Source organism: Clupea harengus, chromosome 22, assembly GCF_900700415.2.
Source record: "Clupea harengus chromosome 22, Ch_v2.0.2, whole genome shotgun sequence".
Classification (NCBI taxonomy): Eukaryota; Metazoa; Chordata; class Actinopteri; order Clupeiformes; family Clupeidae; genus Clupea; species Clupea harengus.
The window spans coordinates 22484753-22499302 of record NC_045173.1 but is presented as its reverse complement, the minus strand read 5'-3'; the positions used below and the strand labels follow the sequence as shown (position 1 = coordinate 22499302).

General features: G+C 41.4%; 1 protein-coding gene across 1 annotated transcript; it reads right to left on the bottom strand.

Moving 5' to 3' along the window:
• Positions 1-3455: 3455 nt before the first annotated feature.
• On the bottom strand, positions 3456-12155 carry ddr2b (discoidin domain receptor tyrosine kinase 2b). The gene is made up of 16 exons (XM_031559386.1): positions 12104-12155; positions 10423-10525; positions 9768-9999; positions 9315-9462; positions 8966-9068; positions 8287-8470; positions 7898-8138; positions 7696-7761; positions 7257-7393; positions 6883-7087; positions 6488-6711; positions 5602-5723; positions 5295-5492; positions 4954-5188; positions 4586-4735; positions 3456-4045 (listed from the first exon to the last, which is right to left on the bottom strand). The coding sequence occupies exons 1-16, from the start codon at positions 12150-12152 to the stop codon at positions 3914-3916; spliced, it is 2529 nt and encodes an 842-aa protein (XP_031415246.1). The 5' UTR covers positions 12153-12155; the 3' UTR covers positions 3456-3913.
• Positions 12156-14550: the final 2395 nt, after the last annotated feature.

Here is a 14550-nt window from a genome sequence, read left to right as displayed (position 1 = left end):
CAAAATCATGCCTCATAAAAACAAAAAACAAGCATGGAGGTGCAGGCCTTACAACTTTCAGTTGCATAGTGGAACACCTTGCAAAGTACTCCACACTTAATTACTGTTTTTGTCAGTGAAAGTAAATACATTGCAAAAATAACTAACAAGGTATTTGTATTGTATAGTGAACATGACTTGTTGAACAAGGATTCATTACACTTCGTCCCAAGACAAATTAAGTCAATTTTGCATTCATGTGTATTAGGCTTTCAATTTCAGATATCAACAATTGCATTGTTGATATCCAAAATTGACATTCTGAATACCTGCAATAGAATTCTTACTAGGGAAAAACTCTTATTTCAGATATCTACAAACCAATTGTTACTAGTCATAATGTTATTATCAGATATCCAAAATGAAAAACCATCAGACATCCATAATATAATGCTGAAAATCCAAAATACATAATCACTAGTGAAAACGTAAATTACAGATATCCAAGATTGCCATTATGACCAGTAGAAAAAAGTTCTTTCAAATATCTACAATAAGAATTATGACTAGAAACAATGCAATTGTAAATTGTAGAAAATGTATTGACAGGTAGATGGGATGCTGTTTTGAACACAAAAAGGGTTCATTAACTATCCACAATTACATTTTAGATATCCATAATAGCATTTATCCTAGTCAAAATGATCTTTTAGTAAAAATGGCAATTAGAGATGCAATCGGCAATGACATTCCTACTAGTAAAAATTGTATTTCATTTGTAAAACTTTACTTTACTTAGTCAAAATTCAATTTAAGATATCTTTAAACAGTATAGGTGGCCGTTTTAACATTTAATATCTAGACTTATGTATTGCAGCAGATATCCGAAATTCAATTCTTCCAAATCGAAATGACTAGGTGTGAGAAGTGGGAATACAATTATGAAATTACAATTAAAAATGCTATTATGGATATGTAAAATGTAGGCTTATACAGATAGGACTGTGGTTTGATTAAATGTTAAAACAGATTGCCATAGTACAACCCACAATTTAATGTAGAGGTAATACCGCATGATGAATATGATAAACCGATTCATTGCCGAGAACCATGTAGCTCTTGTCTGTTTGAAAAAGACCTGGACGGTCGACGGGTCAGCAGATAAAAACCGACAAACATTGCTACATTTGGAAATGAATCCTGTTTAAACATGATTGTTACCAGTATATATATATATATAAAAAACATGTTGGACATGAACGGCATTAGTTATCAACTTCTCGGACAGATATAACGGTTTTTCATTTGTGTTGGCTACAACAATGATCTTGCTAGATATATATATATAGTTAACTTGGTTGATTAGTTAGGTAGTCAGTGGATGTCGAATTCTAACAAGAACAAGAGACACTGAAAGGGCTTTGACCACACCATCTTAACAGCGCACCAATGCGCAAGACTGCGCAGTGTTTTCGCCACAATTCAGAAATGCGGGCGAGGTAGAATAATACTCAATATATGAAATATGCACAGAAGTAATCACTAACGTTAATTGGTTAGTGTAGTTATCCCACCATCTGTAGCCATCTATGGCTGTCAAAGAAATGTTAAACGTTGCTGGAAATGTTCTGAGGTTAGAAGTTGTAAGCTTCAACAAGAAACGAACTACTGTAAGCTAACCAATATACTTCAATGACGAGACTAGTTTTCTGTTATTTTATTACAATTACCTGCAATACTAGCAACTAGCTGGCGAATCATATAACGATCCCCAAATTTGCATCGGGCTGTGTACAGCGAACCTAGCTACAATAGCTCGCCAGCTAACGAACTAATTAGCTAGCTAGCAAGGCTAACGTTCTTCTTCTGGTAATCCACTGCATGAGTCAACAGCAGTCCTTCAATTATATGTGCATTACCCGTTCATGGTAACTTGCTGTTACATCCTCATCTAAGTCATACATGTAACATTATTTAAAATACAATGAGCGATTACGAACCAACAACAAGGAAGCCTTAAGACAAAGCTAACTAACGTTAGCTTGCTGACTGCCTGACATGACAGGTTCTAATGTTAATTTACCCGTTGTTAGCTAGGTTAAAATGTCTTACCTCATATTGAATATATTGTTTCCTCCATTCCGGAGTGATGTGTGCAGAGAGATGCTCTGTGAATTTCATCCTTCAAGCATTTGTCTGTTCTGTTAACAGTTTAGTGGGTGCTTCTTTGTTTCGCGGGAGTGAATATGCTAGCTAACGTTAGAAGGGACAAGAATGAGCAGTACTGGCTGTGAATCAGCGCAGTCTACTACGGTCTTGTCCAGAGATTAAGGTTGTTTTCCGAGTATCCCAACTCCTGGCCCCACATATTACACGAAGAAAGTGTGACATTCACAGATACGCCTGTCAACACATTCTCTCCTCCCCACCAGTCCAGGTGAACACAGCTCCAGTGCCACTGACACTAGGGAACACTGCACAAAATTTTCACGCGAATAAATAACTGTATAGCACAGACTCACGGCCGCCATAATGTCAGTGAGTTACGTCATATTGTCGTCAACTGACCAATGGCAAGTAAGGATGAGAATATCGGCTCTTTGAATGGAACCGGATCTTATGACTCCGTTCCTTTGCGAGTTCCGCGGGTTACTAGATTTATCTACAAAATAATCACCAGTATAATGATAGGGTGAACTTTGGACTAGGTTCAAACTTAGATAACCCACCAATATAATTACATTTTGCATGTGTCTGGACAAGGTTTAGCATACGCATCCACTTTGCCTACACAGGGTTGTGTGGAGGTTTATAGTCGTGTTTATTTTAGTTTCAGACTGTATAATCAAGTGACACAATCAGAAAATAATATTTTATGCCGTTCGCTGTCTCTAGCTCTCTCGACCACCACTCTCTCTCTCTCTCTCCTTGAGGGGATAACTTTGAATGGTGTGTTCACAAACAACAACCTACAAATCCTACTAATTCTGCCTTTAAAGAACCTAACGCACAAAGTCTACCTCTTGTGACTGACTGGTTCTCACTGTTCACGTAATTGGTGGGTGGAGTGGAATTAGTGCAGGCAGTGAAATTTGGGTAAAACGGATCTCAAACGACTGTTTCGTTGGGTTCGTACCAAAGAGCCGTTGAAAAGAATCGGATCTTTCACAAACGTAACATCCCTAATGGGAGGGGGTAGGTGATGTTTGTTTGGTTCAAGGCTTGACATGCACTGCTTGCCGATTCAAAGCAAGTTTCTTACAAATTATACACGTGTAACCTTAATCTCTCTGTGTTACACACAACAACATCTGTCTTTGTACTGTACAAAAGTTGTTCTGGATTAGAATGCTGGCCTATGTGTGGGTGTCCGGATTCATCCACCCTGGTATAAAACTTCCTCACTTTATAACTCATTAGATAGAATCTGAACATAAACATGGGTTATTGTTTAGTGTCCAATAGCCTATTAACTGGGGAGTATATCATTGTACATTTCCTGTAAATAAGAAGATTGCAAATAAGACTCTTACTTGCTCTGACTGTCTCTCTTACCGAGTATATGTGTCACACAGCAGAAAAGATGAAGACAAAAGACAATCGCTGCTTCAACCACAAACTCTAATATTTTTTTATTTAAATTGAAATGATACATTTGCATATTTACATGTTTAAATAATATGTTTTTACTATCATCAAAATAATGTTCTGCATATAGGGTATCTTCATATAAACAACAATGTACATCCACTACAAACTTACAGAGTTACCAGAAGTGTGACATTAGCAGAATCTGTGCATGCACTTCCTTGTCCTTTCCTTGACATTTCACGTTTGGCAATGCAACCATTTATTTTGTATTTGCAGTTATCAATAATCTGTTTGTGCTCTCAAATTAGATATGTGACAGACAGAATCTGACGGTCCTCTCTCCCTACTCCTGACATGCCAGTAGGGTGCTGTGAATCTCTGTGAAGTTGGGCCTCTCTTTAGCATTCCTGCGCCAGCAGTTCAGCATGAGCTGGTAAACTGGGTCAGGGCAGCAGGCTGGCTTGGCCAAATACACCTGGAAAGGTACAAGAGTGAAGTCCGTTCAGTATATTCTACACTACTGTAAGCTGTTTTGTTCTGTTAAAATGCATTTACAAGCTAGGTTTCCGTGCTGCTAGTACGTCTACGCCGCTACTACTGTCTCTCAGTGAAGGTGAATTACTGTGAAAAAGTGTGAATTATGAAAATGTTTATGCCTTAGCTATTACAGCTCAATATTACCTTTGTTAGGCAGAAGCAACTACATTTGACAGAATACATTGTCTGATGTGGCAGCTAATGGCTTTTGGCCTACAAAAATGTTCAAGTTGTTTTTTTGGCTAATAGCCCACAGGAATAGAATTATTTCTCTAAACAGAAACGTGAGCTAATGTCCAAGCTGAATTTCATTCAGCCCGTCAGACATAACATACCAACTAGGCAAAATCATACTTACAAAGTTCAGAACATTCCTGCCACACTGTCATGGCGTGGTCATCACAACAGAGCCACGTTTAGAAAAGCAGACCGTCAATATAATAGTAAGACGTTTGTTTAACATGTGGACGTGTCTTACCTGCTTATTTTGGTCCCTGAAAAATTCCCCTGTGTTCTCGATCACCTGTTCATCTGACAGGTTGGAATAGGGCTGTTCTTTGCAGAGGGTTAGAGTCTCCCACAGTGTCACCCCGAAGGCCCACACATCACTTGCCATGGTGAACTTACCCTGGGAGAGGAGTGAAATCTCAGGTGACAACATTCTCCACATTCCCAGGGCTTTTTAACAAGGCCTCCAGGACTCATGATAAGACTATGGACAACCTAGTCCTTTCAGTAAGCGACCATCAAGGTCTTAAGGTTCAATTAAAATACTCGCCACTGCTTCTGTTGCACTTTCAGGTGTGACTGGTGTTGAACTGTGATCATGTGATGTAATGGGCTCACCAGTAGAATGCTCTCCCAGGACATCCAGCGAATAGGGAGCACTGCTCGTCCCTGCACGCGATAGTAGTCCCCTCTGTAGAGGTTCCTGCTCATGCCAAAGTCAGCAATCTTGATGGTGTCATTCTCGCCAACTAGGCAGTTGCGCGTGGCTAGGTCCCGGTGAACAAAGTTGAGCGAAGACAGATACTTCATGCCAGAGGTGATCTGAGTGGCCATACTACACAAAGTGCTATAGCTGCAATGGAAGGGAATATGTAGCTTTATGTATTGCATTAACAGACAGCAGAGCTAAAGTGTGTTAGTTTAATGAAAAAAATGGATGGGCAGAGGTACTCATGCACCTTATGGTGGGTGCTTCATTGGATGTGGAGGACTCAGACTGAAGCTCATGCCGAGAGAGATACTGATTGAGATCTCCGTTCTCCATGTACTCTGTGATCATGCAGAGGGGGTCGCTCTCCACACACACAGCCAACAAACGGATGATGTTGGGGTCCCTCAGTCGAGACATGATCCTGATCTCCTTCAAGAAGTCATTCCTGAAAAGTTAGAATATGAGTTGGTTTCTCAGCATTTAACTGTATGTAGATACAAAACACAAAACATTTCCACTCAATGTTTCGTTCAATATAAATATCAAATATCTACCTGGCATTTTTGTTGGCATCCTCTCTCAGGGTCTTCACCGCCACTAAGATAGGTTTGTCCCCATTGCCCCCAAAGTCTTCCTTTAAGAAATGCTGCATACCCTCTGCCTCACACAGATGAACCTATGAGAGATTTTGATTTCATTTAATGTTTTATCTTTAAATATATCTTTGCCCGTTTGAAAACTGATAACAAAAAAAGTGTAAATAGCAATACTCAGTATGAGTATGATTTTGGTGACAAGGTTAGCTTTTAATCCCTTTTCTAGCGTTCTCCTCGTCTCTATACTCTAGTCTGTGCACAGGAACAGAATACATAGGGACTGGAAATCTCAGTGAGTTCCTCTCTCACCATGAACAAACTGTGGGTCAAAGGTTGGAGACAAAACAACATGAAGTATTAAACACAGTCACTGCCTTCCACAAGGGCCCGTGGTGTTTTGTGAACCTTGTGAACCCAACAACAGCTGAATCAACAATTTAGATATCTTTTGTAATGCGGGACTAAAACAATGTTTCACCAACCTTTCAACTATTGCCTTGCAAACAAAGCTCCCTTACTCCCCCACATGGACATCTCATGCAAGTGCAACAAGAATCAAATGTCTAGTCTACAGAACTAAATTGCACTTTAAAAAGAGATTCCCATTTTGAAAGCAATGTAAAATAGCTTTGTTGTCTAGCAATTAAAATCACAAAGAACCACAAATAGAGAAGTTGAGAGTCGGTGGCACCAAAGATAAATGTATTACTCCACTCTTGGTCTGCTTATCAAACTTTTACAACTTTTCAAATCCAGATGATTTATAGATTCCTGAGAATTATACACAGGTTACACAGGAAACCTGGAACTTTTCGCTCGGGAGAGTTGTGTCTGTGCCTCTTACCTCCCCAAACTGGCCCTCTCCCAGCTTCTCCTTGAAGGTGAGCTGGTCCCTGGGGAACTCCTCCAGGGCCCCCTCCCTCCCTGGAGGGACGGTCAGGCACACAGCAGCCATAGAGTAACTGGTGCTTCCACCAGCAGTGTTCTTCTCGCTCACTATGTTTGCTTCTGCATAGTGTGGCGCATCATCAGTAGAACTTTTTTGGGGTGAGCTTGATGTTGACATTTCTTTCTCTGTAACATATGTATAAAGTGTAGATGTTTATCATACGCACACACATATATACATACACACACACACACACACACACACACACACACACACATATATGTTTTTTGCTTTGAAGAAATAGAAATACATCCACAATGTAACTATTAGTTCCCAAACCTAGCCCTCACCAGTATCCTCTGTAGACAAAGCAAACTCAGGTAATTTCCTTATCAGATGAGATGGCTCTTGATAATCAGATCCAAGGGGGAAGATTCTCTCATACGTAGAACTGGATTCAACCTCACTGGACAGAGAGGAGCGGCGATAGGAGAAAGCCTCTCTTTGGGCCGACAAGCGTGCAGTCAGCTCATCGTCTAGTATACGGCGAGAGGCCTGAGGGAGGGGGGGATTCGTGTTACATAGTTACTCAAAACACTATGTCTGAATGGGACATACAATATTTTTCTCTTCCGCTATTCAGCGCTGGGTTTATGTAGGCGTGAGTAACATCAAAGCAATCCTCCTGTGATGACTGGGACAAAGATAGCTGCTGTTGTCATACCTTCTCGAGCATCTTCTGCCAAACCTGACGCCACAGGATGATGATAATGATGGCCAGCAGAATGACAATGATGGCAACCAAACAGCCAATCAGAATCCTGGTGTTGCTGTCATCTACTTTATGTGTTGGATCATCTCCTGTGAGATAGGGGGGAATACAAAAAAAACATATAATCTCCTATTTTTTCTCTGAACAATGCATATTTTCTCACATTGATGACACGATTGTACAGTGTAAGTTGCTTTGGATAAAAGCATCTGCTAAAGGAATCAATTCAGTGACCAAAACAGCTTACATTTTCACAGAAGATGCAGTAGGGGGCACCATTGTACTTTTAAACTTAACAGTGCCTGGGTCTCCAAGCTGAACTGCTGGCAACCCTGAAGTGATACAAAGACAGGACTCTTCTGTCCATTTAGATTATATGGATATTACTTACCTGGCTGAATGCCTGTTGTGTGGCCTCGCTTACGAGGAACCAAAGAGGTGTTATATACTGCTGTATCTATAAGAATGAATGAGAGGCCATACATTTATTCCCTTATAATGTTGGTGTGAAATTAAGTATTTTAAATATGCTAAATAAGAGCACAGACGGAGAGGAAGGCAAAAAGAGCATCACTGCCCAAGAAAAAGGTTACCTGACTGAAAGGCGATTTCACTGAACATCATCCAGGCATCGCTGAAAGCAAAGCGGCACCTAATGGCACTAGCCATGTGGTTGCCAAGGGCAACAGTGACAAAGCGAGCGCTAGGGCTGATCCTGTCCACTCTGGGTCGGAATGACACGGGATCGGGCTCCCAGTCTGACTCTGAGCGGAAGTAGCATATTGCTTGCCGGAAAATTCTCACACCCCAGGTGTACATGTTGTTGCAGTGAACCTATGTGAATAGAGCGCCAGTTATAGTCTGCAGGGACTATATATATATATATATATATATATATATATATATTTTTTCATAATAACTGAGGGAAATATGATTATTAAATTGTCCAATATCCTTTTTGTTTCTGATCTAGTACACCAACCTTCATTGAGGAGAAGTTTCTCACACGGTCAAACTCAAAGGTCATCTCCACATATCCATTAGTGAAACTGGCATTTGTCCAGCCCACATAGTCATATCCTGGCCACACACCATAAACTTGGCTCTGAGTGAAGTCATCCAGACCCCAGGCTCCATCGGTCAGCTGACCAAGACCTTCCGTCAGACTAGGGAAAAGTTAAGAAACATTAGCCTACTGACCACTCACCAGACCATATAGCCTTTGCATTCATTGTCTAAATCCTAGCTTCAGTCTGCTGTCACACAATTAATACATGAAGTCTGAATAATTTTCCCTTTTTTACAAACTTAGATTTAAAAATGGAAATGAATGAAGATGGGAAGCAACACTATCCTGACCCTTTTAAATAGTCTAGTCTTAATTCAGGTCCCTTACCATTACAATCTTTGTCAGAAACACTGTATATTGGTATATCATTATGCAGATGGTCTTTGTAAATCAGCATGCAGGTGGCCTTGAAAAAACAAACTTTCATTAAGATAAAAGCCTTGACAAAGCTATGTAGATTTCCTTCAATTTATTTTCACATATCTCTCCTGCATAATCCTCTTCAGTTTTTTGGTATGCAGCTCAGGTGAGGAGGCAGGCTTACTTACTGAGGCGAGTGCCTTACATACTAAAACCAAAACCTGAAGCTCACCTGTAACCCATGGCACCATCATACACTGAGTCATTCAGGTCAACTCGCTGGCCTCTCAGGGTCATCTGCTGTCCATTCGGACCACTGTAGGACACAAGACCATCTTTTGCAGAAGCAGAGTAAACAATTGGTCAGATTCCTCCACGGAAACTTACATTGGTGACACTGCTATATTACAGAACTCTCTCAATGGCTTTGGGCTGTGTGTACTCAGTAGGTTAACAGTATCTGAAAACCTTGAAACAGTAAATATGTACTGTATGTGTAGTATGTGGAAATGTGGAAATATGTAGAAGCCTGTTGACAACATAGATAACCAAGTGACTTCTGTGAGAGAAAGGGCTCCCACCTAGCCATTCGCAGCCGTACAACTCCACCCTCATGCACACAATCATAGAGTGGTCCGTGACGGGCATGAAGCGGACATAGCGAGCGATGATGGGGGGCTCCAAGTCCTTCAGCACCACATCATAAGCGTTCCTGTTCCCCTCAATGATCTGCATCAGGGACAAAAAGGCCTGCAGTCAACTGTGATCTACACATCTAGTAACAAGAACAAGCCAAGTAACCACGAATGGATTCATGCATCACCAGCCTTGAACTACATTATACCAAGAGCAGACAGTTACAGTAATCAGTCGTCTCTCTGGGCCATGAAGTTATATAAGGCTGTAAGTATACTCACGTGTCAGTCCTGATGGCCATTTAGCCTGATTATAAATAAAAATGGAAAACAATATACTCTACTAGTTTAAAAAGAAGTCTAGGTCATTTACAGCAGGTGATCAAACATAATGCCTACCTGCCTCCCTTTTCGATCTCGCCAGGAGACCCAGCGGCTGCCATCGCGGCTGTATTTAATGCGGTAGCGTTGGGCAAACTCATTGCCCACGCCGTCAGCATGGCGACCCTGGGTGCCCACGAGCGTGACGAAGTGCACTGTGCGCAGGTCGATCTGCAGGAACTCCTTCAGGGCCTCATGCTCTGCCATCACATCTGGACACCACGCCCCGTCACCATCGTCAAAGTCAAGCCTGAGGGGACATGAAGTATGATGTGTGGAGGGTGTGTGACTGCATTAGTGTGTGTGTGAGAAATAGGGTTTAGGTGTTAGTGGCTGCATGTGTATTAACATTCAGGGGGTGTGTAGCACCCATACATCATAAGTGTGTACACATGTGTCCATCTTGGTATGTTCATATTTCTTTTGGACTAATGTGTGTGTGTGTGAGCGTACGCGCCCAAGTGTGTGTGTGTGTGTGTGTGTGTGTGCGTGTGTGTGTGTGTGTGTGTGTGTGTGTGTCTCTCTGTGTGTGTGTGTGTGTGTGTGTGTGTGTGTGTGTGTGTGTGTGTGTGTGTGTGTGTGTGTGTGTGTGTGTGTGTGTGTGTGTGTGTGTGTGTGTGCTTGTTTGTATAGGTGTGTGTGTGTGTGTGTGCTCTTGGCCATGTATACACACCTGCCATATCTAGCTGCTGTGGACTCTGACCACTGACTGGAGGCAGAGATGTCCTCATCCTGGATCTGTCCTCCCGCCATTCCCAGAGGATAGCGGCACACGCCTGCAGTCAACAGCAGCAAACACCACAGTCAGACCTGACTAATGCTGCTAACAGAAGGTCTGTCCCACACGTACGCTGGGCTGACACTGGGATCTCTGGCATAGGCAGACATTTTAAATGACAGAACTTGACATGGAACTGGAGAACTGATGCAAAAGATAATTCTTAATAAATATAGAATTTAATGTGACGCATGACGAAAGGTTAGCAAATACACACACCGGCTCCCAAACACCTTAACCGACAGAATTTGTCAAGAAAACCATGAAAATAAATAACACAATAACTTCAAAAGGTGGGTATGGCTGTGTTCTGCATTGTTCCTCAATAATATCTAATTCCTGTCCCTTGTATGAGGGTTTTTACTACAGCATTACTACATCAACCACAAACCAGGCCTCACAACAACGAGCAATTCTATACAATTCAGCACAAAGTGTTATTGTAGGTGTTGTGGTTTTGTGAGAAGTCCATAGCTAATCAGGAAACATGGGAATTGGACACGCAGTGGCCTCTCCTGCTCGGTCCCACACCCCTTAACCAAAACACCCTCAGCAGCCCACCAGCCTCCCGCCAGTGAGGCCTCAGCTCCTTACTGGAACAGTGGCACCTTTATGCCAGTGCCAATGCAAGCAGAAGGAGAAGCAAGAAGCTTTGTATGCCATTTCCTTATTTTTCATTCTTTCACAGGAGCCAGGCTGTCCATGAAGGAAGATGAGAGGGCGAAGAGGAAGTGTGCCTATGACATGCGTTTGAAAGAGGAGACTGTATTACCAAAACGTTGTGTGAACGACGGCATTCAGTAACCTGGGCAACAGAAGTCATTATTCAATTAAAAAAAGAACACAATTTACATAATCGTTTAAGACATGTTTTTCTTTCTTTCTATTTTTAGTGGATTTGCTTCTTCTGCCTTCTTACTCTTGAAAAGCCTATCCACCTCACTCCTGTATCCTCTTCCTGTGTCATCTGTTCTGTGAACACCCACGACCCCCAATGCAACCCTCTGCGTATGATGCGTGAGTAACACTCTCAATGCATTTGTCATGAATGTTAGCAGCCCTGGACGCGCTCTACGCCGACATCCATTCCGAGAGGTGGTCTGAGCCGCTCCGAGAGGCTGCAGAGCAGCTCAGCGGGGATGCGGCTGTGGAGACGGACAGCCCAGCCATGAATGGGCGCCACTGTGAGCTGTGCGGCAGAGAGGCCACTGGTGGAAAAGTCCTGCAGCGGGTGATGAATGGGGCCCTTTCTGTGCCCACGCGGCTCCTGTTGGCGTTGGCAGGCACAACAGACACCAGACCCCCGGCGGAGTGTCCCCTGCACTCGCCTCAGGCCCTCGGTCTGTAAATGACCCTCCTGTTAGCTGTGTGCACTGTCTGACCACTGGAGCAACACGCCACTGCATCATCACAACTGAGACGAATGAGAAGTTTAGGGTGAAATCATGCCAGGAATTCCATTTCACAGCCCTGTTTTCTTATGAGGTAGCTTCCATAATTCTCCCTGTATGTTTCAAGAAAAGGCTGGTTGCATGTTAAGACCATGGGTGGCATGAGAGGAATGTCAGATACTTACCTGGATTTACCTGAGGATGTGCCGAATCAAAGAACATTAGCAGGACCATTAGGAGTATTTCCCATCCTCGAGGCAACCTCATTTCAAGAACTGGATAATGATTATCCCTGAAAAATCATACAAAACATCTAGTTTGATACATAATTAATACATAATTTCTGGCGATAAATCACACTGACAACTAATTTCGCTTGGTTATAAGGTTATAAAAATGCTACATAAAAAAGATGAGATAAAATGGTGAATATGACTTCATACACTCCTCACAGCATATTAAACACACAAACACACCAATCCCAATCTTGGATGAACAGCATCCGTGTCAGAACTACACAATTCAAGAAGGTTGAAAAAGTAATATTTATAAAACAGATGTCTTAATCCATCTGAACATGAAAGGCTTTCTATAAACATTTCAAACTCAAGCTGTTTTCACAGCTGGGGACTTTTTTTTAAAAAGCTAGCTATGGGCACCTCAAAGTGAAACTGTCGGCTAGAAAAATAACTCTGGCAAAAAACAATGTTAGCAATAAAACTAAGAGTATAATTCTCTTGACTATATTTAAATGGGGCCTTGTTAGCGTCACACGGCTTACTGGGACTGAGTGAGGCACAGTGGTTCTCTTGTAGAAGTAGGTAATGGATGTCTTACTGACATAAAATCCACTGTGTACATGGTGTTTATTTATCTTAGGGAAAACCTGTAAATGTTGGTAAAGTATGTCTCCAATGATCAGCATGGGAAGGGGGAGTGTTGTAGTCGTGTATACAGTCACTCCTGTGGCAAGGGGCAGAACTCTCACCCCTGTGCAATGTTTTACTGTATAGCTGTGTGCCTATAGCTGTGAATAGTTGAGACTATACTCGGTCATACCATGTGTCATGCATTTTTAATGCACCTCAAAACAGTTAATCTTTTTCCAATCCATAGTACATAATTTTTACAAGTACAAGGTTAAACATTGATATTTCATTTCATTCAGACATTAAACCGGTATTCTTCAATGAGCAAATTAGGGCCCATTAGTATTTTTAGCACTATCCTTTCATTCTGAAATTAAATCTATAACTGTGTTTGACAGAAACAGGCATGGGCAGCTTCTTTAAAGAGAGACCACAGAACAGTACACTACTGAATATACACTGTAAATGTCCATGAAATATAAACTCCAAACCACGGACTGCGTAACCCTGAATATCATTCTGCAATTCTATTAAAGGCCAGTTATTTAATGCAACATATGTCGGCATGCCAATATAACATGATGTAATCTATATTCATGGAGCTACAGCATGATCTTATAGTGTCTCAAATCTTACCTATTTACTATTCATTATTTTAGACACAATTAAAAGACATAGTAAAAAAAATCTAAACTTACATTTCAAATGTCAAAATCTTCAAGACATTGGTCCAAACTTTATTGGTGATATTCCTGTGTTGTGTGTCTCATGTGGAGTTCTTCAGTGTGAGAGCAGGGCACGGTCAGAAGCTCTCTGGCAAGAGAAGCAGAATGAAGAAAGTTTACAGTCCGAGCGAGGCGGGAGAGTTGCCAACGGCCCCAGAATTCCACCTGAAACACAGAAGGTTTCAATTATGTCCCAGAGTGGCTGTTTATAGCGTACGTTTAGACGGCCACAGAGCTACTGAGAAAAAAAGAACACACTCCAGCCTGTAGTTTTATGCTGGGACAATACATTTCACTAACCCTCCTTCTGCTCCAATTGAAATATAGTGCACTTCAATCATCATGTCTACAGTATAGGCCCACTATCCCTGTGAAAATGCATTCTATGGCTCCTTTTGACTTTACAAGTAGTATTAAGATACTACATTTGCCATTACAAATCTTGCATGTGGCTGAGTGTAACCATTGCCAGACAATGTTGACTCTAAACAGGAGTTCAATTTCAAGGTATAATCATGTACTCTATCCATTCATTAGACAAAACCCCAGTGTCCATGATACTGAAGCAACACAGACAACAACAGCATCTTGCAATCTGTGTTGGTAAGCTTGTATTGTTTTCCCTCTTTTTCTTCTTGATATTGTAATTGAAATGTAACTGATTATTAAACTATCTAGGCTTCGTGGCAATATTCACAGATTAATGAGCTCATTCCCTATTCATTTTTTCTTCAGGTTTTATATACAATTGAGGGGAATCATCTCTACCCTAATCATATTTGCAAGTAAAACAATTAAATTAAGTAATTTTAATTCAATTAAATTCAAAAATGTAAGATGGACACACACAAAGCAGAGAGCAACAAAAACATTTTATTCAGGAAATTGCACATATCAGAAGCAATGCACAACACATAGGTCTGTGTACACACATATTAACAGAGCGGGGACAACTGTTACCCAGCACTGAACTGCTTTTGGGATCCACACGGCTCTGAAACATGCTGTCGTCTTCTGAATTAAAATGTTCACAGTGAA

Bases quoted from the DNA above. Each gene is read 5' to 3' on its own strand.
- ddr2b (XM_031559386.1), bottom strand. From the start codon at position 12,152: ATGGTCCTGCTAATGTTCTTTGATTCGGCACATCCTCAGGTAAATCCA. The intron at 10,526-12,103 runs GTAAGTATCTGA...TGTTGACTGCAG, and splicing joins ACATCCTCAGGTAAATCCAG to GCGTGTGCCGCTATCCTCTG. The intron at 5,189-5,294 runs GTGCATGAGTAC...CTTCCATTGCAG, and splicing joins AATGAAGCACCCACCATAAG to CTATAGCACTTTGTGTAGTA.